This window comes from Molothrus ater, chromosome 8 (genome assembly GCF_012460135.2).
Source record: "Molothrus ater isolate BHLD 08-10-18 breed brown headed cowbird chromosome 8, BPBGC_Mater_1.1, whole genome shotgun sequence".
In the NCBI taxonomy this organism is placed as follows: Eukaryota; Metazoa; Chordata; class Aves; order Passeriformes; family Icteridae; genus Molothrus; species Molothrus ater.
In genome coordinates this window covers 22,342,503-22,366,075 of record NC_050485.2, presented here as the reverse complement: position 1 = coordinate 22,366,075, position 23,573 = coordinate 22,342,503, and the positions used below count along the sequence as shown (strand labels likewise).

At 44.4% G+C, this 23,573-nt stretch overlaps 1 protein-coding gene across 1 annotated transcript in view; it reads right to left on the bottom strand.

Annotated features, from left to right (window-relative positions):
* ARMH3 (armadillo like helical domain containing 3) overlaps positions 1 to 23,573 on the bottom strand; it is a 123,485-nt gene that overhangs the window by 5,669 nt on the left and 94,243 nt on the right. Inside the window, exon 25 of the mRNA XM_036385444.2 lies at positions 2,533 to 2,649. Within this exon, the coding sequence (XP_036241337.1) occupies positions 2,533 to 2,649 (117 nt within the window). The remainder of the gene's footprint in view (positions 1 to 2,532; positions 2,650 to 23,573) is intronic.

Genomic DNA, 23,573 nt, shown 5'->3' with positions numbered 1-23,573 from the left:
TTCTTAACTTCATTCCTTCAGCCCCTCAAAGGCAGCACAAAATGCCAAAAACCCCAGCTGATAAAACAATCTGCACATCACCTTCCACCACAATGTGGCTGCAGTATCGCAGCCTTTGAAAACCTCTTTGTAAAGGGAATGGGAGAAGAAAGCAGATTTTTCTTTGGGATTAGCAAGAAAGAGCAGCACTGAGGCAAAGCAAGAGAAGTGAAGCAGTGAATTAGCAAAGCAGGTCAAAGGAGTGAGAACAAGATTTCTAAGCATAAAGGAGCCACCAGAATGGCTTGGGGAAGCTTCTGCTCACCTACTTAATGGGAGCAAAGAGAGATAAAAAGGCAGCTGAAAAGGAAAATGTCTCCTCTGTGTCATTCCCCACCCAAGAAGGGTTTGCTTTGATGCAAACATTTGCAGACAGTGATAAGAAAACCTGTCAGAATCTGGAAAGAATTACTTGCAAACAGATCCTGTCCAGGAAGACCTGATGGGAACAATGTGAACTCAGAAACTTGTAGTTCACTACCAACCCTGATCCTTTGGTACAGCTCACAAAGAGATTTGCAGCAACTTCCCTCTGCCCCCTCCATGAAATCCTGCAAACCTCCAAGGTTAAACCCAAAGCACTGGGTAGGGGGGTATTATCCAGCATCAGACCAGCAACAGAAGCTGAAGTAAAATCTCAAAAGCTTCACAAAAAGAAAGCAAGTACCTGGTTTGAAGGGACTGTGGGAAGGACAGGGCAGATTAGGGTCTTTTTGATGAGTTGTTTGAACAATTAATAAAGCCATCAGTTACTGTGCACCTAGAGAAAAGCAGAGCGAGGAGGCCGGGAGGCCAAGTGGATTTGCTGAAGACAAATCACAACGTATCAGGTTCATTTCCCGCTGTGCTGAGGCAACAGCTTAATGGAATGCAGGGGATTTTCTGTAGCTGTGAGTAAAGAACATTTAATAGGGTCCCAATTCTCAGGGCATCTAGAGATGTGGATTAAACTGATTCACAACTGGGTCAAATCAGCACATTTATACAGTAATTATTCAGGCTTTTATATGCTCTCGAGGAGAGGGTCCCAGGGGTACCTGGATGGGCAATTTTCACAAGGGAGTTGATGGGCTGGTTATAATAAACAGATTCTTAAATGATACAAAATTGGGATTTTGAAAAAAATAGGAAATTTGTCTAGGAAGAAAATAATTTTAGCTGAAGTGTTTTGTGGCTGTGATGATCATAGGACTGAGAATGTCATTTTAATCAACTAGCATGACTGGCCTGAGCTTCTTCCAGGCCAAGTGGAAAGTGGGACATGCAGGAAGCAGAGCAGTCATGTGGCCAAGGAGAAGGAGATGCTGGATGAGGGTGGGAGCCCTTGGGACAGAACAGATGACAACAGAAACAGGAATGTGTCTTATTTCTAGAGTACAGTAATAGAAAAAGCCTGTGTCACAGGAAGGCTATGGCCAAATTTCTTTGCTGTATTCCAGGAAAGCTGTGTCAAACAGCAGGCCAGAGAGACAAAAACAGGCACAAAAGAACACAGAAAAATAGCATAGAAGCAATTGCAAATGGTTTTGCCCATATACTACCCAATGTCAGGGCTGGAATGACCCCAAGAGAGTTAAAAGCATGCTGTAAAAGGAAACAAAACCATTTCAGGTGCCTGTTCTGGAGCAGAGCTGACAGAAGGATGCACAACAACATCCAAATGCATGGAGACTCGTGATAGAGTAGGCAGGCATCAATTACTCATCAATCAGCAGGGACGGAGCTGGGAGAAAGAATCGGTTCTCAGACTGGTGGAGAAGGTTGCCAAAGTTAGAGAGCCCTCCCTTTTGGTGAAGCTGTAATGATTCAAGAGTGAGGCTTCCCTCACACACCAGTCACTACAAAAACACTGCCTCCATGCTCATGTGGCTGTTGGACAAGAAAAGTTCCATCAGGGCTCTCTGGAGGAGGGTAAGCAAGCTGGCTTGCTGAAGAATTATAACTTCCAACCTGAATTATTTAGACTAACTTTTGTGGGTCTTCCTACCATCAGTCTTCTCTTCTTGCAGAGGGAGACATTTCTAGGGAATGCCTTCACTTTCTATGCCTGGAAACCCTTTTTTTTGTGAATGATGGAGGAAAGCAATGAGCAGGAAGATGTTTCATCAGTCCCAAACTTCATGGTCCCCTTAACAACAGCAAAAAAGCCAAGTTGCTCTGCATGATTAACCCCAGGTGGGAGCAGCCAGCTCAGTCAGCTTCTCTCCATACAAATTTACCACTACAAAGCAGAGCAAATCCCCATGGCAAAAGGGACAGAGACCATCTGACCAGTGCTGGCCTAAGCAGCCTGGAGGCTCCTCTTCAGCCACACAGGGAGCTCCAGGAAGCTCTCAGACATGCAGTGTCTGCCCAGATCCTGCTCCTGCCATGTCTTTGGGGGCAGTCCAATGGAGTAACAGGACTGTTCAGCTACACCCCAAATACCACTGCCCAGGCCATAACAAGGGCTCTGAAGAGGGCTGTTGATTGCTCAGAGGCAAGGCAGCTCACCAGCTCTTTGAAGAAGGCAGCCTCCTTATGCTGCTCCGAGTAGCGCTCGTACTGGTCCAGCCCGTCCTGCAGCTTCAGCGTCAGTGTGTCGTAGTTGGACCTCACCACCTCCAAAACCTGCCAGGAACAGCCAAACACAGCACAGGAATCAGCATCCACACACTCCTCAGCACAGGAGGAGCAGGGCTGAGATAGATCACAGCTCTGGCACCTGTTTTCACAACAGAGATGGCTTTAACAGCTAATATTTGGCTCATGATTAACAACATGGAGCTGGGCACTAACGGCTTCCTAATGCCAAGGAACAGTCCTGAAATTTACAGAATTTCTCCATTCATGAGAATGCTAGATGAAACCTATATCCATGACAGCAGCAGCTTTCTGTCATCAGAATTAGATATATTAATAAACCAAGCAGCTAATTACCACATGTACACCCAGATGCAACACAGAAGCACAATACAAACACAGATTTGCCCAGTCCCACAGTCCTTCCAAGGTTAGTTTTGTGACCACACTTCCCTCCTGGCTCATGAATCACCAGTCACAGCCTGCTAAACCACCCGCATCTAGAGCTGCTCAGTCAGCTTCATACAGAGCACTGCATGTCTCTCCTGGTAGGAGCAAGCTTCTGACAAGCACTAAGAGAAGCCCAGCCTTGGTATGGACCCTGCTTTTAGAAAGACATGAAGACATGAATCCAGGTCTTTCTGCCCAGGAGACACTTTACTATCTTTGGGTTTTACAGTCAAAGCAGTTCCAGCTTTTATTACAGCCCTACTCTGCTCCCAGCATTGGGCTGTACTTGCAAACTCATAGTTACACATCTCTGTTCTATTGAACTATTCATTTTCCTAACTAGGGAACACCAAGAGGGACTCCCACAATGATTTTTAGCTTTAAAGCATTGCATGGACACATTCCTCAAAGCACTTATGAGATGGTTGGTGACAACAATCTTCCTACAAGGAACCATAGAGGTCAACACTCCTGGGCAAACATATGCCTGAAATGATTCTCCTAAACACAAGAACTTCATTCTTAGGCTGTTGCCATTTGCTCTGAGAGTTAAACAGAATATGAACATCTGAGGTTTGCACTACAGTAACCCAGCTCATGACAAGCTTCAGCCAGAAGACAAATGGTAAAAGGTGCAAAAGAAGAGGACCCAGCTCCAAGGCATCACAACTCAGAACAGATCCTAAGAAGAGCATTGCAGAGGATTGAAGACAACAATGACCAGAACAACAAGGAGCCCTTACACTCTCCTTTTGTACTCCCAACAGTGTAAGCACTACTGTCAACTGCTCCTTTAGGCAGCTGGCAGCTCCTGCCCTTTACAGGAATCTTGTCCTTATGTCTTTTATTCTAAGAAATCTGAAGTTGCTTAGGGTTCCTTCAAAAGCTTGTTTCCCCCAAACTCTGCATGTGGCAGTGATGCACAGAGAGACTCATGCGAGGGGGGCCTGAGATGGCAGAAGCTACAGGGAATCATCCAGATGAGGACTGGGGGCGAAAAAGGGGTTCCAGAATGGTTCCCAGGTGAGATGGTCACACAGCAGTCTCTGCAGCTCAACTGTCCTCCAGCATTGCAGACAAGCTAGGGATAGGAATAAGGATTTGGACTTGAAGGTCTCAGAGCCCTTTTCCAACTGCACTGATTCTGATTCTGCAATGCTATTTAAGAACAGCTTGCCAGTGTTGCAAAGGCTCACAGCCTCCTCTCCAGCACTCATTTCCTAATGCTGTTTTGTTTGTCAGCTCCACTGGCAGAAAGAATTCCCTGCAATGACATCCATCTCCAAATTCAGCCTGCCCTTCTTGCTGCTGTGTGCAGAAGCTACAAGAAGTATTGCAGAGCCAAGAGCAATGATGAAAGAAAGCCACCTGGGCACAGGAATAACTATCCACTAGGGACATGGTGTAATAGCATAATGCACCTTCTTCTGAGCAATAAAGGATCTGGCAGCTTGCTCCTGTCAATCAGAGGAAGCCAAATTGATCAAGATTAATAAACTGCAGAGAAAAAACCTGGTTTGAAAGGTGAGGAGTTGAACAGGCTTCTCCACCAGTAATTCAAGAGCAAAGGCATTTCATTCAGGGCTACCTGACTCCCCAGGAACCTTCCCTTCAGTCTCCCTGTATTCCCACCCACACAGGTGTGCACAGTGCCACACAGTTGTGATTGCTCAATGCATGTGTTTCTTTAGGAATAATCAGGATTCCTCCTTGCTAGCTCTGAGTAGAGATCTCTTCAGATACTCAAGAGAGGCATCCTCAAACCATGGTGAAGAGAAGTAAACTCTGAGAGCAGTAGTGAGCTCTGTAACCAGAATCCTTTAAATCTGTCTGCTTGCATCACCTTTGAAAGGCAGCTAAGAACTCAGTTTGATGCTTCAGGATGAGGACAGGGAAGGAAAGAGGCTCCCAAAGTCTCTACTCTGTTATTTATTGTAATCTCTGCAGTGAGCTTGAGATCAGCTTATCCCTTCAGCTATGTATTTCATTGGCTTCCACTCCTTATCTCCTTTAATTATGAAATAGAACTTAAAAAGAAAGGGTAAGTTAAAAATAAACAGCTTCTCCCCACTGCCTGATAATTTCCCTTTCTTGCTGCTACGCAGAAAAAAATGCTACGTGGGATCTGAGATAAACCCACTCACAGATCATTTCAACCTCATACCTTGTAATGGATAGAAACTGTTACTGAGATTAGGACCTGCCATCCTTGAGATGATTTCATCTGCTCTTTAAGATGCAGCTGCTAGACAGAGGACAGGTCAAAGAGCAGCAGAAGGTATTAAGAATATCTAACAGGAAGGTTTAAAAGTCATCAACTTCCTACACAGATGACAAAAAAACCTCACATCCTTTGTGTAATAGAAGACTGTATGTTAGCATCCTTTGCCCTTCTTACACATTGCTTTGACTTTTGCTCAGGAAAACTACTGCAGGAAGAACAGCCTTTTTCCTTAAACACACAAGATCTTTATCTGCACCTGTCAGATTCAAAGGAACTAGAGCAATTTAATTTTGAGATTAAAACATTTCTCCTTCAAAGTCTTGTTCAACCCATTCTTCTTGGAATTCTTGTGTCTAGAAAACATGAATTCCAAGATGGTCAAGTATGAGAAGGGAAAGGATTTTTAACTGCTCTTCCAAACAGATTTTAAATACTCATTCAGATTTTTACAATCTCATGAGAAGCTGGAAAAACACCAGTTTTAGTGTCAGGCAAGGACAGATGAAATCGGACTGTAGATGATCTTCAAGGAGTTTGATGTGACACCCCTAAGACTGCAAGGATAAACATGCAGGGGAAGCTTTTTTCTTTTTTTTAAAAATAGTTTACTGGATCTTTACAGTGGAAAAAAAACAAAAACAAAAAAACCCCAACAAACAAACCCTAATGGAGTCACAATCTAAAAGTCTTTTTGTAGGTTACCTTAGGGGGATCAGAGTCTTTAAAAAGCATTATGATGGAAGCAAGCAACTCAGACAGGGTCAATACAAGAGGAGGGAAGGCTGCTGAATTCCCTTCCTGCAGTTACCTGTATCAGCCCCAGAGGCTACATTCACTCATTTTTTCCACCGCAACAAACCAGAACACAGTGGACCTGCACCACTGTAATTTAAAGATAATTTGCCATCAAATTAACCCCCTATCACCACTCACTCTCTGACTGCTTTCCCGAAGTTCCAGAGAACAGCTGGAGATTCAGGTCCCTGCATGTGTGTCCCCATACCAACTTTTCAGGAGCTGCTCTGAACAGCAAGTGCTTTCTCTGGCATTCAGATTTCAGCTTCCTCCTGCAGCTACAGCTGCCCATGCCCCATAAAACTCTCCTTCCCCAGTCATACCAACAGCTTGTGAGTAGAGGCATCCCCTCAGGAACATGGCAGGAGGGCTGGCTTCCAAAGAGGGACTGATGTGGGGGCTCAGCTCTCTGCAGCAACCCACCCAGGCCACACCAGGTCACTGCACCCAGAGGAACAAGATTATTTCACAGTTTGTGGCTCCTTCTTTGCTCCATCCACCAGCTCCTTCTACCACTGCCTTGCAAACTGGATGGACAGTCTTGGTCAGTTGGGTCAGTGGCCTCCTCTCATGTGAGCTCTGAAACCATTTCCCCCAGAAGCAGTTGCCCCTGCCCTGAAATTTTCAGCATTCAAAACACACCATCATTTTGCTGTACTAGTCACTATACACTGACTTTTTCCTTGCTGCAGCAGAGCTGTTCCCTCTGACTGATCCTCAGCAAGAGCCAATATACTGCATTCTCCCAGGAGAGACCAGTCCTCCTGGAAGATCCTGTCCTGGAGAAACACAGGGATTACAGCAGTCTCCTATCCCCACTGTGCCCAGGAGAACACTGCTACTGTTAGCAGCAATGCCACAGAGGGAGCTGCACCAGCAGTAAAACCTAATGGGCAACATGCAGCTCTAGGGCCCATCTATCTAGCAGACATCATTTGCTTCATTGCTTAGTAACTTTTTAACCTGCAGAATCTTTCATCATCTGCATCTGCAGTCTCTGCCTTACTGGAACATAAAATTAGAGAGCACCAGCAATTCACAGCACCCAGCAAAGGACCTGGTGGTGGGTAGGTTCCAGGGAGCATGCACAGGTAATGACAAAAATAGAAGGAAAAACAGAAACAAGAACAAATCAAGGTCTCCACATTGTCTTTTTAATTAGCACAGGAAAAGCACAAGAATGCAATCAGTCAGCATCACCAGTACCTCACTAAAGCCTCTCCATGCCCCTAAGACAGTCATTAACTACCACAACACAGATTGAATGATCTCACATCAGGCAAAAGGCAAAACACCCCCAACAATGGCCAGGTTAAAATGCCTTTGTCCCTTTACCAACTCCCAGCTGCTCAGGGATGGGGGAGGGTCTCCAGGTCAGGACTAGCAAGGCCCACAGGACAGAAAAGCCAGAGGCTCTGTCCCATCTGTTCCATGCCAGAGGATGGAGCAGCCAGGCTATGGGGCATGTAATGCCAACCTCTCATCAGCACTGCTGCACAACAGGGCAGGACTGAGGGCAGCCAAACATGCCCTCTGTGCACCCTGCAGAGGTGGTGGAGTCACTGCCTGTGTACCACACCCAGAGGGAATTCTGGCAGTCCCACCTCCCAAACCCAGTCAAAGCACAAAGCACCACAAGCAAACTCAGCAGCCTGTCCCCTCAGCTCAGAGGGTGGAGGCTGTAGGAAGAGACTCCAGGGTTTTCCTATTCCAGTAGAAATGTGCATTTTACATTGCAGTCATCAAATGGGCTTGTTTATTCCAGGTTTAGTACAAATCTTCCCCTTTTTCTCCCTCCTTAATCTCTACAACAACTTAAAGTCCCTGAGCGTTTCTCTTCATGAATTCAACTGAATTGCAACATTTCTCATTGTAATGAAAAGGCTGCTGACACCTGGACTACAAAGAGGCTATTGCCTCTCCATAATAAAGTGCTGGATAATTGACATCAATTTTACAGTAGTAACTTCTAATTAATATAGAAAACAATTTTTTCCAAGTGCCATCACACTTCTCACAGAGCAACTTTAAAGTTGCTGATGCAGGCTGAAGTCTTTGTTGAAATTAATCCCCAGAAGCACCACAGAGAAAGAACATAACTAAATAATTAGAAGTTAAATAAAAACACACACACAGCTGCCACATTTCCCAACAGACTCTGCCCAAACCCCAGCTGCATTCATCTCCTTCTCCCTTTCCTCTTTCTCTGTCTGCAGGGGCCAAGTTCAGAGAGAGGCTCCACTAAGGCTGCCAATGCTACACACACATGCTGGAAGCAGCTGCCACTGCCACTGGCTTCCAGAAAAGCATCCCTCCAGGACTAGCAGCAGCTCAGAGCTTTTGTCTGACCCAACACTGCCTTACCTTTGCAGCTACCCTGGAGCTAAGTGCAGTGCTGATGCTTTAGCACCACTCCTCACCCCCACACTGATCAAGCCATGACTGTTATTTTCATGTTCATGAATGCTAAGAGGAAGGGGAGGAGGAGGATGTTGCTATGATAGCTTCACAACTCAGATTCCCAGGACATGCTGCATGTACAGCACATATCTGTGGATCCAGAGGATGTGGAGTGGGTCAGATGGGAAAGACGAAGATGTGGGCTGCAGATTCAAGGGTAACCATGCCACATATGTGTCAGACTGACAGCACAATGCCAGTCCTGCTCTGGTGTCCCAGATCTCCTGCATCCAGCAGCTGCAGCTTGTACTACCTGCAGTGAAGGACCCATGGCCCTCTCATGCTGTGGGCTGAGAGCATGAGCCTGCAAGTCAGCCCCCACCAGCTCACACATCTGTCATTCCCAGAGTAGAAGGCATCATCTTTTCTGCCCTGAGTACAGGAAAAATTGCTGGAGGAAGGACATTTTTCCAATAGTAAAAAGTTCAGCCTGACCAAAAGATTAAGTGAAAGCTAAAAAGGGCAAATTTCTCCTCTGAGATATGAAACAGGATGCCACTGAGGTGGGATGCACCAACACTGCTGGGCAGTAAGGCTGTAAGAGGTCACTGGGGAGAAGCACAGCCTGCAGAGGTGGGTGCAGCTCCCCATGAGCTCCAGGGTAACAAGAGACATGAGTACATGCTCCAGTCCTGCTGCAGAGAACCCAAAGCTGACAGAACTCATGAGAGTCCTGTTCAGTGTCTGAAGCTGGACACACGGACAAAGTTGAGCAGCTCATAGCAAAGATGAGTGAGCCAGGAAACAGGGAGAGAAGGAGCCTCACCCTGCTCTCCCCTGCTAGGGTTGCTGCAGGGACCCCTGCACACAGCTCCCACCAGGTTTACTCTGGCAAGCACAGACTAAAAAGTCCCCCTCTGCTCAGCTGACTGAGCATTAGCCAGGACACTGCTTCCTGGAGTTTGGAAGTGAACTGTCTCTGCCCACTAGCTGGTCCTGTGTCCCTGCCAGTCACTTCTCTCAGTTCTGCTGTTTTCAGTGAACTGCTCTGTGCCCAGCCAAATGTAAGTCTAACTTTCTGTGTCCCAAATCCTTCCTGAGGACTGCTTTTATACATCTGCACTTGGGTGGTAGCAAAATCCAGGCCTCATCACTTCCCTACACAAGGAAAAGGTTTTGATTGTACTTAAAAGATTATCATTATTATTATTTTAGTTAGCAGCATCAAGGAGGGACATTTCACACCCCCTTTTCTCACAGCATAGAGCCAGTCTGTCAGGCTCAGATGATATATAGTAGCTCAGATGTTTGTTCAATGATCTCACAGGGATCTGTGATCTTTAAAGGAACAAGCCCTCAAAGGCAACACTTTCTATCCATGGAGCGTGAGGGTTTGGTTACAGTCTTTTTCTTCTGCCCACAGGTGCCTCTTCTAAAGATAAATAATTTATAAGCTCACTCAGAAAATTACTGTTGTTCTCTGAACTCTGCTAGCAGAAATGGCATCCTATTTTAGGACAAGAGTTATCTGCCTCAGAAATGTTTTAAACCCACAATCCATTAGAAGCCTTAGGTGTTCAATTTTATTTAATGGTGGTAAAAAAACACACTGATCCAACCAATCTGGAAATCACTCAGCTTTCAGAAACGTCTCAAAGCCAAAAACTGTTACCCAGCTCCACCAAGAAGCAACTGTAAATAAAACAGTGCCCACTCCAAGCTCCCACAGGACAGGCATTGCCAACAACCAACAGGTACTTTAAGAAGCAGTAAGGCTGCAACCAAGGACAAAGGCAAGTAACAAGGAGACAGACATATGGTCTCTATGTGCACAGCTGGCAGGGTACTTCATTTGTAAGAGGTATAGACAGGCAGAACAGATTGATGTGGGGATAACCCTGGACATTCCTGCAGCCATCACTAGGACTAGGCAGTGCTGTGCTACAATAAATACCTTCTGAGCTCCAGCTGCCAGGTAGCTGAAAGCCTGCCCACCTTACCAGAAAACCCATGCTAGGAATGCTTCTACTGCAGAGGAATTTCAAGAAGTCAGTCATGTCTATATGTGTTAAATGCACTTTGCTCAACCCATTCAGGTTTGGAGCACGTGGAGCAAAATTGCATGTGAAAAAGCATCACTCTGCTTTTTCTCAAACCCAGTCCACCTTTTCCAGTTTCAAAGATGGTCAGTAGGTTTATAGTAATCTGCATATACCAGTTGGCACAAAGAACCTGGTATTCTTTGTGGGACACTGGGTGCTATTTCCCAGACTGTAGGGGCAGGCTCTCCAGGGAAAATAAAGGAGGCAACTCTGTGCCATTCAAGGAAGGAAAACAGGTTCACTGGGCTTCTGACAAGGGAACAAACCTCCATATACTGCATAACGCTGGCACTTTCAAAACCTAGGCAGAGAAAAAGAAGTCAAAGATCCTGAAACAAATTATCTTAAAAATTATCAGTTAATAAAATAAGCAGTCTCCAGAGCAGACATTTAGATCTGGAAGGGGAGATACACCAGAAATTGAATGAGACCCGCTAAGCTTGCCTGTTTTTAGAAATTTTGTTGAGAAAGGCAGGCAGTGTTAAGAAAGGCCAGGATGATGGCAGGAGCATAAAAACCTGAGATAGACAGATTTGCTATTTTGGAGTTACAGCCCATTTTGGAGTTGTGAACCCTTATCTCCAGCTGGTGGCATTTATGAAAACATTTCTCCCTGCTAGGTACGTAAGAGCACTTGCAATTCTGCCAAGGCTCGAAATGCACTGCGGATAGCAATGGACTGGACCGTTAATTTTTTTATTTCCCCTTTGTGCTTACAATTAACTTAAGTGCTGAAAAGTGATGGGCTATTCCAGGAGAAGCTTTTTATCTACCAGCTGCATTCTCACAGAGCAGTAAATCAACTGCTGTCACCAAACCATCACACAAGAGGACAAGAGCATCCTTATGCTCACTGTTATCATTCATGTTACCCGTTCAGCCTAAGTGGCTAACCAGCATTCAGCAAATGAATGCTGTGATTTGTGTGCAACCTTTGGTGCAATTCTCTATTTACAGAAGACCTTGTCCTCCTGAACACTGAGGAAAAAATTAGTCAGCAGCAGCTCTTCAGCACCATTTAACTGACCAAAGCAAGACCAGTAACCCTGGTGCCCAAAACAAGATAAAACGAGTTTTAAGTTGGGAACTGCTGCTCCAGCTGAACTGAGAAGCCAAGATGTACAAAGTTATAACAGAAATCAAAGACAGATAGAAGAACCTTAAAAATGGTAGCTGAAGATTTTAAGAAAAAGTTTGAAATAAAATCCTTCTAGGACCAGTAGCCAGAAAGCATCCTGGCAAATGCTGGAACTCAAATACACAGCTTTCAGCTGAGATTGCCTTAGTGAAATGACAACAGGATACCTGATGTACGCCAGAGGAGACTCATTTCCAGCAAAGAAATTCAAATTTGCCCAGACGACAGTTAGCTCAGGAATAAGGCTGTCTAGAGAATAGATTAAGGCAGGATATGCAACAAAGCCCTTTCTGTTCAATCAAACCCAGACAGAGTAAGTGCACTGCTCCAGCTCAAAGAAACCAAAACCTAATTGTGCCCAAGGAAAAAACAATGGGGAGCCTTATTCTGGTTATGGTCTAATCAAACACCTGCAGTCACATGAGGCTTCTGGAACAATGACACCTGGTCAGGTTCACAGAAATCAGCGGAGAATCCAAGAGACCTTGTGCCCCTCACACAGCCACCATGGACTTCTTTGGGATATAATGATTGCAGACTAACATAGAGATAAAACCAAATCAAAACTCACCAGGACTCTGACTTGAAGATCAAGACAAGTGAAAGGAGAACACAGACACTCCAAAAAGCTAGGGAGCTTGGCATGCATTTTGATTTTCTTTTTGATCTTTTACAGCAACTAGCAAGCCAATGGCCTTTATGAATGTACACTCCTAGGTCTGATGCTTGCTGAGAAAAAGTGGATGCTAGATTAGGTTTTTTTCTTTTTTTAATGATCAGAAATCTTTTTAAACTTGGTTTGCACAGCATGAATAAATTTAATTAAAGGAAGCAGCAAAACTAAACACCAACATGCCAAAAAACTGGCCACAAACCAAGTGAATGCTTGTATTTAAAGTAAGTCAAATCAATATAGGACACGCTAGAGAAAACCAGCTAGGACTGGAGAAGGAAGGTGTACATTTGCAGGGGCAGACATAAGGAAGATCAGTTCCCTAGCTCCTACTTACATTTCAGCAATTAGTGGAAGTGATAAAAAGCAGTCATTCAGTGGCCTGAGGAGATGCAATGAAGCCAAGAAAGAAGAAACACTAAGCTCACCTGCCTGACTCCATGTGGAAAATGAACTGAAGTCTGTTCTCAGGGAAAATAAAAATTTTTGAATACAAGCAAGAACTCTGGATAGTTAAGAAACCCATTGAGCAAACAGCTGTTTGATTATTTACACTATTTTGCAGTTCTTTGGTACGTTTGATGAACTAAGGGCACTGGAATCAATACACAAGATTTAAAACATGGGTTTTCAAAGACTTACACAGTGAAAACAACAGTTTTTCTCTTTTATTTTTGTGCTCTCTCTAATAATTTCTAATTCTCTATTTGTCTTTATGACTACTGTTGAGTCTTGAGCCAACATTCCCAGACTTATCACAATGACTCCAGGAGTCCTTTCCTGCATGACAATATCTAAAAGACTTAAAACTACAGTTTAATGATTCTGAGAGACTTACAAATTCAGTCTGCAAAAATGCCTTCTAAAGATAGAACCCAAAAGAAACAGAAGATCTGTACTCAACTGGTTAGCTACAAATAGCTAGAAAGACTGTAGTAGCAGTATGCGAAGGTAGCAAGCTAATAAGGAAAGGTGGGCAGTGCTTGGAAATTTGTGTGACTCAACCCACATAAAAGTTCTAGCTCTTAAGGCTTTTACAAATCTGGAGTTGGAACAGACAGCTATAAGCTGCTGGATGATCCTTATCCTACAGAAAATCCTGTAGTGAAAAGAAAACTTCAGTTGCAAAATGCCTGCTATAAGGCAGCAGTCCCAAAAGTGGTTTAAGCCAACCTAAGTGCAGCTCACCTAGCCTGCAATCCAGAGTCTGGAGTTCTTCCTTCAAGGGCATTCACTGCAGAAATAAGACATTCTTCTGTGCAAGTCAGAACTCTCTCTGCTCTAAACACAAGTACCAAGGATGCTGGGGACTAGGCAGTACTGACATCAGGAGGGACTGAGAAGGTAAAGGAGGAGTAGAAATTACTAAGAATGCAGCTGTGCAAGTCAGGTTTCTAAGAATTATGGAATTCCTACCAAGACAACAATATAAAATAAAATCTGTCCCAACTAAGTGACTCCTCAGAAACCCCAGCCACACTTTGGGATCTCAGACTAATCTGCACTGCACAGCAGAGGAAAAGGAGTGGACAAAGTCTGTGATGAGGGCAAAAATTAGGAAACCAAATAATTTCTGATATGCTGAAGGAGCGAAGCTTGTTAACATTTTAATTTGTTGAATTATTCCCTTTTGTGCTGTTGGAATGTGTCATTCTTCTGAAACTCCATCTGGGCAATGACCAGAACTGAAACAGAACGAGACCCTTAATGCTTGCATCCACAGCCAACACAGAAAACGCTTTCTGCCTGCAAAACCAGAACTGCTTCAACTTGACTGCTAAGTTAATTTAAAAGGAACATTTAAACAGCTATTGGAACAAATGGAAATGCAGGGGCTACTATCCAAGATAATCACTAGCAAGGGCAGGACTGATGAGATGATGAATGCCGTAGGCTGAGACAGTTTTTGACTGAAATGGATGTGCTGGAAAGCTGGCCAGCAGACAGCCAGCAAGGTGAAGCTGAGTGGGAGTAGAGCCTTGGGCATGGACCACACAGAAAACAGCTCAGATGTTTCTGAGAAATCAAACTGTCTGCTGCTTATTACTGTCCTTCTCAGAGAAAGATATCCATGTGCAATCTCTGGAATAAACACAGGGGCACCAAAGGTTGCTGACTCTCATTTGTTTCTAGTCCTTCATCCTCGTATTACCAGAGCCTAAGATAATAGCTATGCCTCTGAAGAAGGAGTCCTGGCATGGTTAAATGGCATCTTGCAATCAAAACATACTTGGAGAACAAAAAAGCCTTGTATGCCTTGGAACACAGTGTTTATCCCATAAACATTTCTTCCACTTACGTCCTTAAAATATCAGACCTACCACCCCTTCAGCACCAGCACTCTCACGATTCATATGCTCCCAGAAACAAGCCCAAACACTCCAGGAGACAAATCTCTTCAGAATGAGGAGCTGAGAAAGACTGAAAAGAGGCATCTTACCTCTATGACAGTGAGCTTTTATCTCCACAGACATTCAGATGCTGGATGGGCAGGAAGGACATGACACAAAGGTGAGGTTTATTGCTGACAGGCCAGAGAAGATTACAGTGTTGGCTGAACACCTACCACTGACAACCAAGGAAAAGGTGACTTGTGCTGGCATCTGCTCTCTCCAAAGGATGAGGAGAACAAAAGAATACAACCTATGCTTCCTTTCCAAAGCACCTTTGGCTGTTGACTCCTCAAATTGAGCTGATCAGCAAGTTGAGCAGCAAGCTGGAGAACCACTTGTCCACAGTGCCTGCCCTCTGAATCAAGAGCATGCACCCTTTGCTGTCACAGCTCTAAACAGAACCTGCTGGCTACAGAGGTGAGATATGCTGAAGACTTAGGTAAAGACAATGCCACTGTCCTGGGGATATGAAGCTGATCACCAATGCTTCTGCTTTCTCGATATATTTCTCTTTTGCCATATTCCATGGATCAGTACCTGCAGGATCTGTGATGGAAATATCATCTCCACTGTAATTTTTGCAGTGCTTGGAGGACACCATTGTTCTACAGGCTAAAAATCCCTGTGTGAGGATTTAATGCTCCCAAGTGCCTCTTGGACATCAAACATTTTGAAAACTATTAGCTCTGATGGGTTTTTGAATAAGGATCAGGGAAGCCATTTCCTCAATATTTCTTATGAGAAAAAGGTAGCTCTGATCTGGTAGAATAAAAATCACTGAGAAGGAAGAAGAGGAAGGAGAAACAAAGTCCACACAGCCCATATCACCTGTAAGCAAGGAAATGAGATTTGATTCACTCTGTGATCCTGAGGTGTATTCAGTTTCAGCCTGAATTTCCACTGCATAAATTCAACTTGGCTGAGCAATGTCCCCATTAGAGACTGTCCAAAGCAACCTATGATTACCCACAAATGATCTTTGAAGCTGAAGGTTCAAAGCCTTGGTGAGGTGGGGCTTTTTAGCATATTTTTGCATGAGCAACCCATAAACCCATGTCTTCCCAGAAGTTTGAAGAAGACAATATAAAGAAAGCAATTAGATACAGTGCATACACAACTCCTTACTGTTGCCAATTAATCAATTTATTTATTTAGTTCACTGGTTTAATTTCCTCTTCCTACACCACAGAGAACAACTCTGGGTCTGATTTCTGTGAGTCAAAGGGATTAGATGACAAGCTGAAGTCACTCACTAAAAGGACTTGAGGGCTTCAGTTCAGGGATTAATAACTCAGCAGCTTTTTCTCCAGATTTAAAAACCTTTAATTTATATTGCATCAGCTGGTAGTTTTATTTGCAAGACTATTTTTGTTTAAATGGGAATCAAACCCTGCTCTTCCCTTCAAAAATCTTCTCTTCAAAATGCTGCTGCATTGCCCTCTTGATATTATTCTCACATCCAAATTTTTGACTATACGTTAAGAGGATTTCATGCTTGCTCAGAGAATTTCTTAAGAAGAAACTGCACCTTATACTAATGCACAGGTTCAAGTTCTACTTGGCTTTTCCTGAATAACCAGACACAACAGCTGAGCAGTCCCCTCAGGAATTCAGCACCACTAGAAGGCCTGGGTGGAAGCTTTGGACCAGGTCTCTCTGTGTCTTCAACTCAGTCTCACAATTCAAAGAAGCTCTACAAAATGTTTGCCTGCATTTCATCACATAGTAACACACCTTTAAGGACAAAGCAGAGGGATCCATTCTCACCCTCAGCTAACTCAGAATAATTTGGTACCACGCTTATCTTGCTAAGAAAGACAGTGGCAGAAGCTAAAGGGGGTCACATTTTTAATTACCCTGTAGAGACTCTGATCTTACAGTTTTAAGCATCATTTGCTAAAGGGAGTTTCAGTGAAATAGTGCTATAATTTAACCCCAACACTTCTAAATCTTATACTTTATAAATAAAACACTGAAGCAAGTCTACAGGTTGAAAAATTCAGGTACTTTAAAGGTCTGGGGTTTCTTGGAACCTGAACTGGCCTGACTCAGCAAAGACTGAATTTCTTCCATATGCCTTTTTAAGGCCCAGCTTGTGACTGTGCCTAGAGCTTTTATTTGGTGTATTTTCACAAACTGCAATAAGTAGAGCTGTTCACTTTGTTTACTGCTTCTAGACAACAACTGCCATCTACAATCAACTCAGAGAGGACAGCAGGGCAGGGCTGGCAGCAGCCACAGGATGCAGCATAGCAGCAAGTGATGGCTGTGCATTAGGAAAGGTCCCATCATTTCTTCTTCTCTAAAATATGTGAAAGGCACTAATTAACAGGCTACCCAAGGCACACAAAGGCCCCAAAAATAATATCCCTAGTGTCCTGTTAAGGCCCAATCCTAAGATGACTACCAAGGCTTGAGGAACCAACTGAACTCTCCCAGTCACAAGTCTCCAAAACTGATACCAGAAAGAATTCCAACATCACAAGAACTGCAGAACCAAGAAAAGGAAAAATGAAATAAAGTGACCTACTTTATATTCTGTTATCACATGTTGAAAGAGACCGAATCATAAAATGCCAGAAAGGCACATGAAAAGGAATCCTCAAATTGCCTGCACTGTCAGCAGTGTGACAGCACTCAGCCTCCCACAGAAAAAACAAGGGAAAAAACTCCAGTCAAACACTGTGCCAGAACAACAGTTCAGTACCCAGAGAGAAGGGAACATACAGTAGGAGCTACAGAGAACACAAGAAGCCTGAGATCTAAATGCCACTTGCTCTTATCCCAGCAGGCTCATCAGAGCCTCTGCCAGGGAGGGACACTGAGCGTCAGAACGACCCCATCGCCCTTTCCAAGAAAAGGGACAGAGGCAGCTGTCTTAAACGTTTTGTGGCTATTCCTCCAGCATCTGTTCCTGACTCAGTCACAAGTGGCAGGGCAGAAGAATGTGCAGCAGTCTGTAAACACCCAGGTACAACTGTGTGAGGTGACTGCAGAGGGCTGACAGCCCAGAGTCTGGATTTACCTTTTCAATAACAATGCTGTTAAGAACTGGAAAGTAAGGGGCTTGGGGAGAGTGTAGGCAGGTGATTTTCACCCTCCATTCACCCGGTTTCTACAGATTATTCCATAAAAATAAAAACCACTTATTCCCCAGATTTAACTTCACAGATTTTTGCATCATTCTTTCCTAAAATAAAGATCAGGGTCAAGCCAACTGGCCAATTTTCCTTCGAGCATCTTAACCTGACCTTTTCCAAACTCGTCACAGAAAAAGGTCTCCATGACATACCTAAGCTGAAGTCATGCTGAGTTGTGACCTCATGTATGAAAAACATGGCAGCTTCAATCCTCATCTCACAACAGAACAGAACAGTTACCTGCATCTTCAAATGCTCAGCTGAAGGGTTTCTGGGTGACAATGAGGGACCAGGCTATGCCTAAAGCTAACAAGACCACATGTTAACAACCAACTTCCTGAGCAATTAGGACAGGAGTGTCAGTGACTAATTTCTCTATGCTAAAACATTTGGTATGACATGAACTGCCCAGCCCCAGTACCACTTATTCCTAGTTCTGATGCATCAACACACTAAATAGCAACAGAAGCACTTTAGGACTCAAGCAGTCCAGGAATATTATCCCTCTGGGCACTACTGAGGGTGGAAAGCTCAGCAAAATCTGCATGATGTGGAAATCTGTCACCAACCAGATAAATTAAGGTTTAGATCATGTTAATATTCTACCCTGCAAAAAGTGTGTCACGCTCAGGTATCTGCAAAGAGGCTGAGATGAAGTATTACAGCAGATTTCTTTTTATTCTTCTGAGAAGGGGAGTTTAGCCCAGCAACAGACCTAAGTTTTCTTTCTATGCCTATAAAGTGACTTGTAGGTGGTACTGTAATTAAATAGGTCCATCCCTTAAAATAGAAAAGCACATCTTTACAGCTGAGGTGAGAACTAATGCTCTGTAGTGAGATGCTTCCATCAAGTCACTAGTCACTAGTTTTCAGGAGCATAAATGACAGGGTAGAAAATTCCCAGCAAAGCAGCCTGGATGCAAAAAATATAAGCAGACAATCAAAGTCTGAGTTCCAGCATGCCTACCTCAGCTCCTCACAAATCCACATTTTTGTTTTCATCAGTGGAAAGATTATTCTTGTTCTATCGTTTCAAAATGTTCAACAAAAATAGCACTTACTGCAAACAAAACAGCCTTAAGGACTCTACACTGCAGTTCACAGCTACCTTTCTAAAGAAATGAAAGGGAGAAATGCACCTGCAGATACAGTCACATAAAGCTCCATCTAGAACCATGTTCTGTGCTGTAAGCTGTTTATAAAATGACAGATAAACTTTGTGGTGACAGAGGTAGCTAGTGTTTCCTCCAAGCTGGACAGATGCCTGACTCCAGCAAACCACCACCATAACAGAGCTGAGCAGAGGCTGGTACCTAGGTATGGGGAGGGGTATATGTATTTCTAGTGCAGAAGAGAAGTGGAAAAGGAGACTCAGTCATTAATCAGCCAGCTAAGCACACTCTCCCTTTAAACACTTGGAAAGAGAACTGCTGGCAGAATGAGAGCTATCTCAGGGTTCTGTGGGACTTTCAGATTCACATACGGATTGATTCATCCTGGGTTTGGAGCATTATTTGCCTCTGAACTAGGAGAATGCTGCAAAGTACAATGCACTACCTAAGGGAAAAGAGTGGTGCCTTACTCACAGGAAGAGCAGTAGTTTGTTTTACAATATGCTGAAGAAATAGAACCAGAGGGGAGTTGATAGCAGTGCTCAGATTCTCACAGTATTCCCACAATACTGTTACTTCCAGCTTTCCATTGTGTTAAACATGCTCATGGGGCTCCAGTGCAGCTCAGTCTGAAAAAAGGCATTGCAGACCTTCCTAAAGCCAAAGCACCCCAAGAAGAGTTAGCCAGCCACCTCATGTCAGCTCCCTGACACTACATCTCATTGCTATAATGATGCTTTGTCTGTCCCTGCTAGCAGCTGCCACTGTCTCAGAGACAGAAGCTCGTTCATGCCATCACAAATAGCAGAAGCACTCATAAGAACTTCTACAGCTTTCACATAGGACCCAAACCCAGCATTTTCAGAGTAGTCAGGAAGCCACAGAGTATGATTTCAACAGCATTTTCTGTGTGTTTTTACATCCAACTCAAAAACAAATGCAGTCTGCCAAATTACAGCTGCCGAGGAAAATACACTTGGGAAACCTCGATAGGGTTTGTGCACAAATAAGCCTTCAGCAGGACAGTTCATTAGTGGGATTCTGCACACAGTGACACTTAGTGGCAAAGTTTCCAGCTATGAGACTAAGGCATATGGCAGGAGTCACTGGAAACAATGTTATTAGGTGACAGTCTGCACATTACTGCCCTCTCCAATTGTTGAGATTGTAACAGTAGATTTTCCATACTTATCCAACTTGCTGCCAGAGGTCATCCTAACTAAGACCCACTTTCATGGAAGAGAAAAGCTTGCTAGTTTAAACTAACTGTGACACACCTGTGACACACCAGTTAACACTGATACCAGTGATGCTTGCTGGGTCACATCAGCTTATTCTAAAACACTATGTACTGTCAGACAATGCTCCACAACAATTTACCAGTTTCTTGTCCGGGAGACCAGAATGCATTTTTCCTCTTAGAAATTCCTGCTGTGAAGCATTTATTGGTGGAGAACATAAATCTACAGATCAGAAAATGTGAAAGAGGAACTCCTCCAAGCAGGTGCTCAGGTGACAGCAAACACAGGGCTATGAATTTATCCTTCTGCAGGCCTACACCCCTGCCAGCTATGAGGCAGATGCTGCTGCTCAAACAGCATGTGCTGCCAGCAATGCTTAGCTCCCCAGGAGCTTATCTGTGCCTTAACTGAGCCATGGGGGAATCCTGGGGCCCTCTGACTAAGGCAGTGGATTGATTTATAGCCTCTGGCACTTGGCTGATGAACCACCTTCCCCAGCTCCCATCTCTCCAGACATCCATTCTCCCAGCTTGCTGCCTTTTGAGTGGCACATCGTGGTTCCCTGAGCAATCCCAGTGCCTGTCCCAGATCTCCCATGAAGACAGGAAGAGTGACACACATCAGGGGTGCCATCCTCTCCACTGTTAGAAGGTTTGTCTTTGAGGTCCCTACTGTGGACAATAAATTTCTCTGTACTGCCTTAACATCCAAATGTCAAGTGTCAGACAGCCAAAAAAACCCAATCTTACAGCTGAGTGGAGCTCTGTTCAGATGTGGCACCTTTTGGCTCAGCAGCATTTACTTTCCTGCTCTGGAAGGGGTGGAGACCACAAAGCTCCATTTGCTTCCCACTCTGAAATCAGAGCCTTGACCCAATTTGTCACTTTTGGGAAACAGCTGCAGCTCCAGCTAGAGAATCCAGAAAAGGAAGGCAGAAAAACATCATCTGTAACAGCAGGATCCTACCAGAGAGAAGGAAGAGCAGCAGTCTCTAAAGGCAGGAGTTTTACCCTAAAGAAGCTCCAGAATGAGCAGGACTGGCAGTCACTGCAGTCAGTCCCCTTTTGTGAGAGGAAAATGTGACTCCAGGCGTGGTGGCTCACAGCCACACTGCTGTCTGCAGCTGGCACAGCAGGCTGTGCTCTGTCTGCTTTCAGGACTCCCAAGCACAGGGACAACTGAGTGTAAGGAAGCTTAGGGTGGAGCTCAGGACTAGAGTAACAAGTCATAGTGCTATAAATCCAGCTTTACAGAGGACAGCCAAAGAAGTTTGCACAGTATCTATAGGCATTATGGCAAAAGCCAACACCGATTGTTCCTGTTTCACAAGGGATTAAAGAACCTTCTCAATCTGAAGTTTTACAAAATGCAAATTGAATTGTGCATTCACACAAGCCAGACGTTGACAGCTTCTGCTTTAATCACAGATGTGCAGAGTTGTAATTTAATCTTTATAAATGCAGACTGTTTTGATCATTCTGTTGCAATCCTCTGTGGAGCTTTCCCTGCCCTATACAGGCACTTAACAGTGACAGGAATCTGTAAAACTGCTCTGCACTTCCTCAGCAGCCTTCCCTGGCAGATCCCACAGCACTTCAAATGCTGCCTGGCTCCCCAAGGGCTCCCTGCTGGCTTCCCTCACTCAGGAGGACACAGGGCTCAAGGTTTGCTCAAAGCAGCACAGTGACAGCAGGAAGTTCAGACCTCACCCTGCAGCCCCTTTCTCTAGCAACCCACAGCCCCTTTTCTAGGTTTAGAAGCAATAAAAAGCAGGTATGTGCAAAAGAAGCACATATAAAGCAAATCTGAGAAGTGTTTTGTGAAACAAACTCACTGGTAAAGAGAACAAGCACTGGGACTAGAGCAACATCAGCCTGTCTCCACAATGCAGACTGGGAGCTCATTACAAAGCTGAACCTATGGTTCATGCTCAGCACACTCCCAGCTGTGAATCAGGCTGGGCTCAGAACTCACACCACTGAGTGCAGCTTCTGCAGCCCCAGCACAGAAACCTATCCAGCTCCACCTGGATGACTTTAAATTGATGACACGGCATTCAGTGGCAGCCAGCAGAGAGGAGCACCTCCCCAAGGCAGCTCTTCCAAGCCAAGTCCCCAGCACTCAGTGGTCACCTGTACCACTGCAGTCTTGGGGCCCGTATCAGTCCCTGCTGTAGTGGCAAAGCCAGGCCAGGATGTGAAAACAGCCCTAAGAACTGAAGGCAAGCCTTGCTTTGAAGTTTAATGGATTTATTTTGTTACTAGTTTGTATCTCAAGACAGAACCTTATCTGCCCAAGAGGGCAGCTCACAAAAGTGGTGGAAGCATGCTCAGCATCTGCAGTGCACAAAGGGTGGAAAGACTCCTTTGCTCCAAGAGCAGCCCAGGTTTTTTGGGGTCACGCTGCCTCTGAGGCCAGAGCAGCTAAAAGTCCCACCAATAGTAAGAGGCAGGATGCTGGGGCACCTGTGTGTTGAGCCTGAAGGAAGGGAATGGAAGGGTTTCTCCCATTTCTTACTGGAATAGGGTTGCATCTCTCCAGTAGCAGCTGTTTTTAAAAATCAAAGTCCTTCTTTTGTCTCTCTAATGGCCTAGCACACTTGTCCCCCCTCCTCCAGTGACGCACAGTTTACTGCATTCTGCATGTTAATAAAAGGCACTACACGGCACAAAGTCACTGCTCCAAAGCTCACCTCCAGCTCCAAATCTCCTTGCTGCAAAGCTGATCAGACCTTGGAGCCTGTTCAGACCCATTCAGTCTGGCACATTGCATAAAGCAGTCTGAGGTGTTAGTAAATAGTAGGGACATTTTTCTGATAAAACAAAAAACAATAAAAGCAACAACAACTACAAAAAAAGAGGACAATAGCTAAACCAGAGAAAACACCCATCAGCTAAGCAAACCAGCAATTTGCCAATTCCAAAAGACTTTTTATATAGATTCTTTCCAATTTCACCTGGTGCAGCTCTGCTCTTTCTATTTAAACAATAAAATCTGTTTCAAACCATTAGTCATGAGTAGGTGTCTGTAATGAGACCATGAAAGCCAACATCCCTGCCTCATTTGCAAAGATATGATGACTTTAAATTAAGGTCTTGCCTTGGTGATCCCTCCTTAGCTGGAGTTTCACGTTCCCATTACTGTGTGCAACACAACACCAGCAGGCTTGAGATCTTCTGCCCCAAAGCTCAGTGCATTTCAGAAGTGAAGCACCATTAAGCCAAGACCATTATAAAGTATTTCTCAAGCCCTCACAACACTTTATATTAATGTAAGAGATTAGGGGGATTTACTGTGGTAGCAC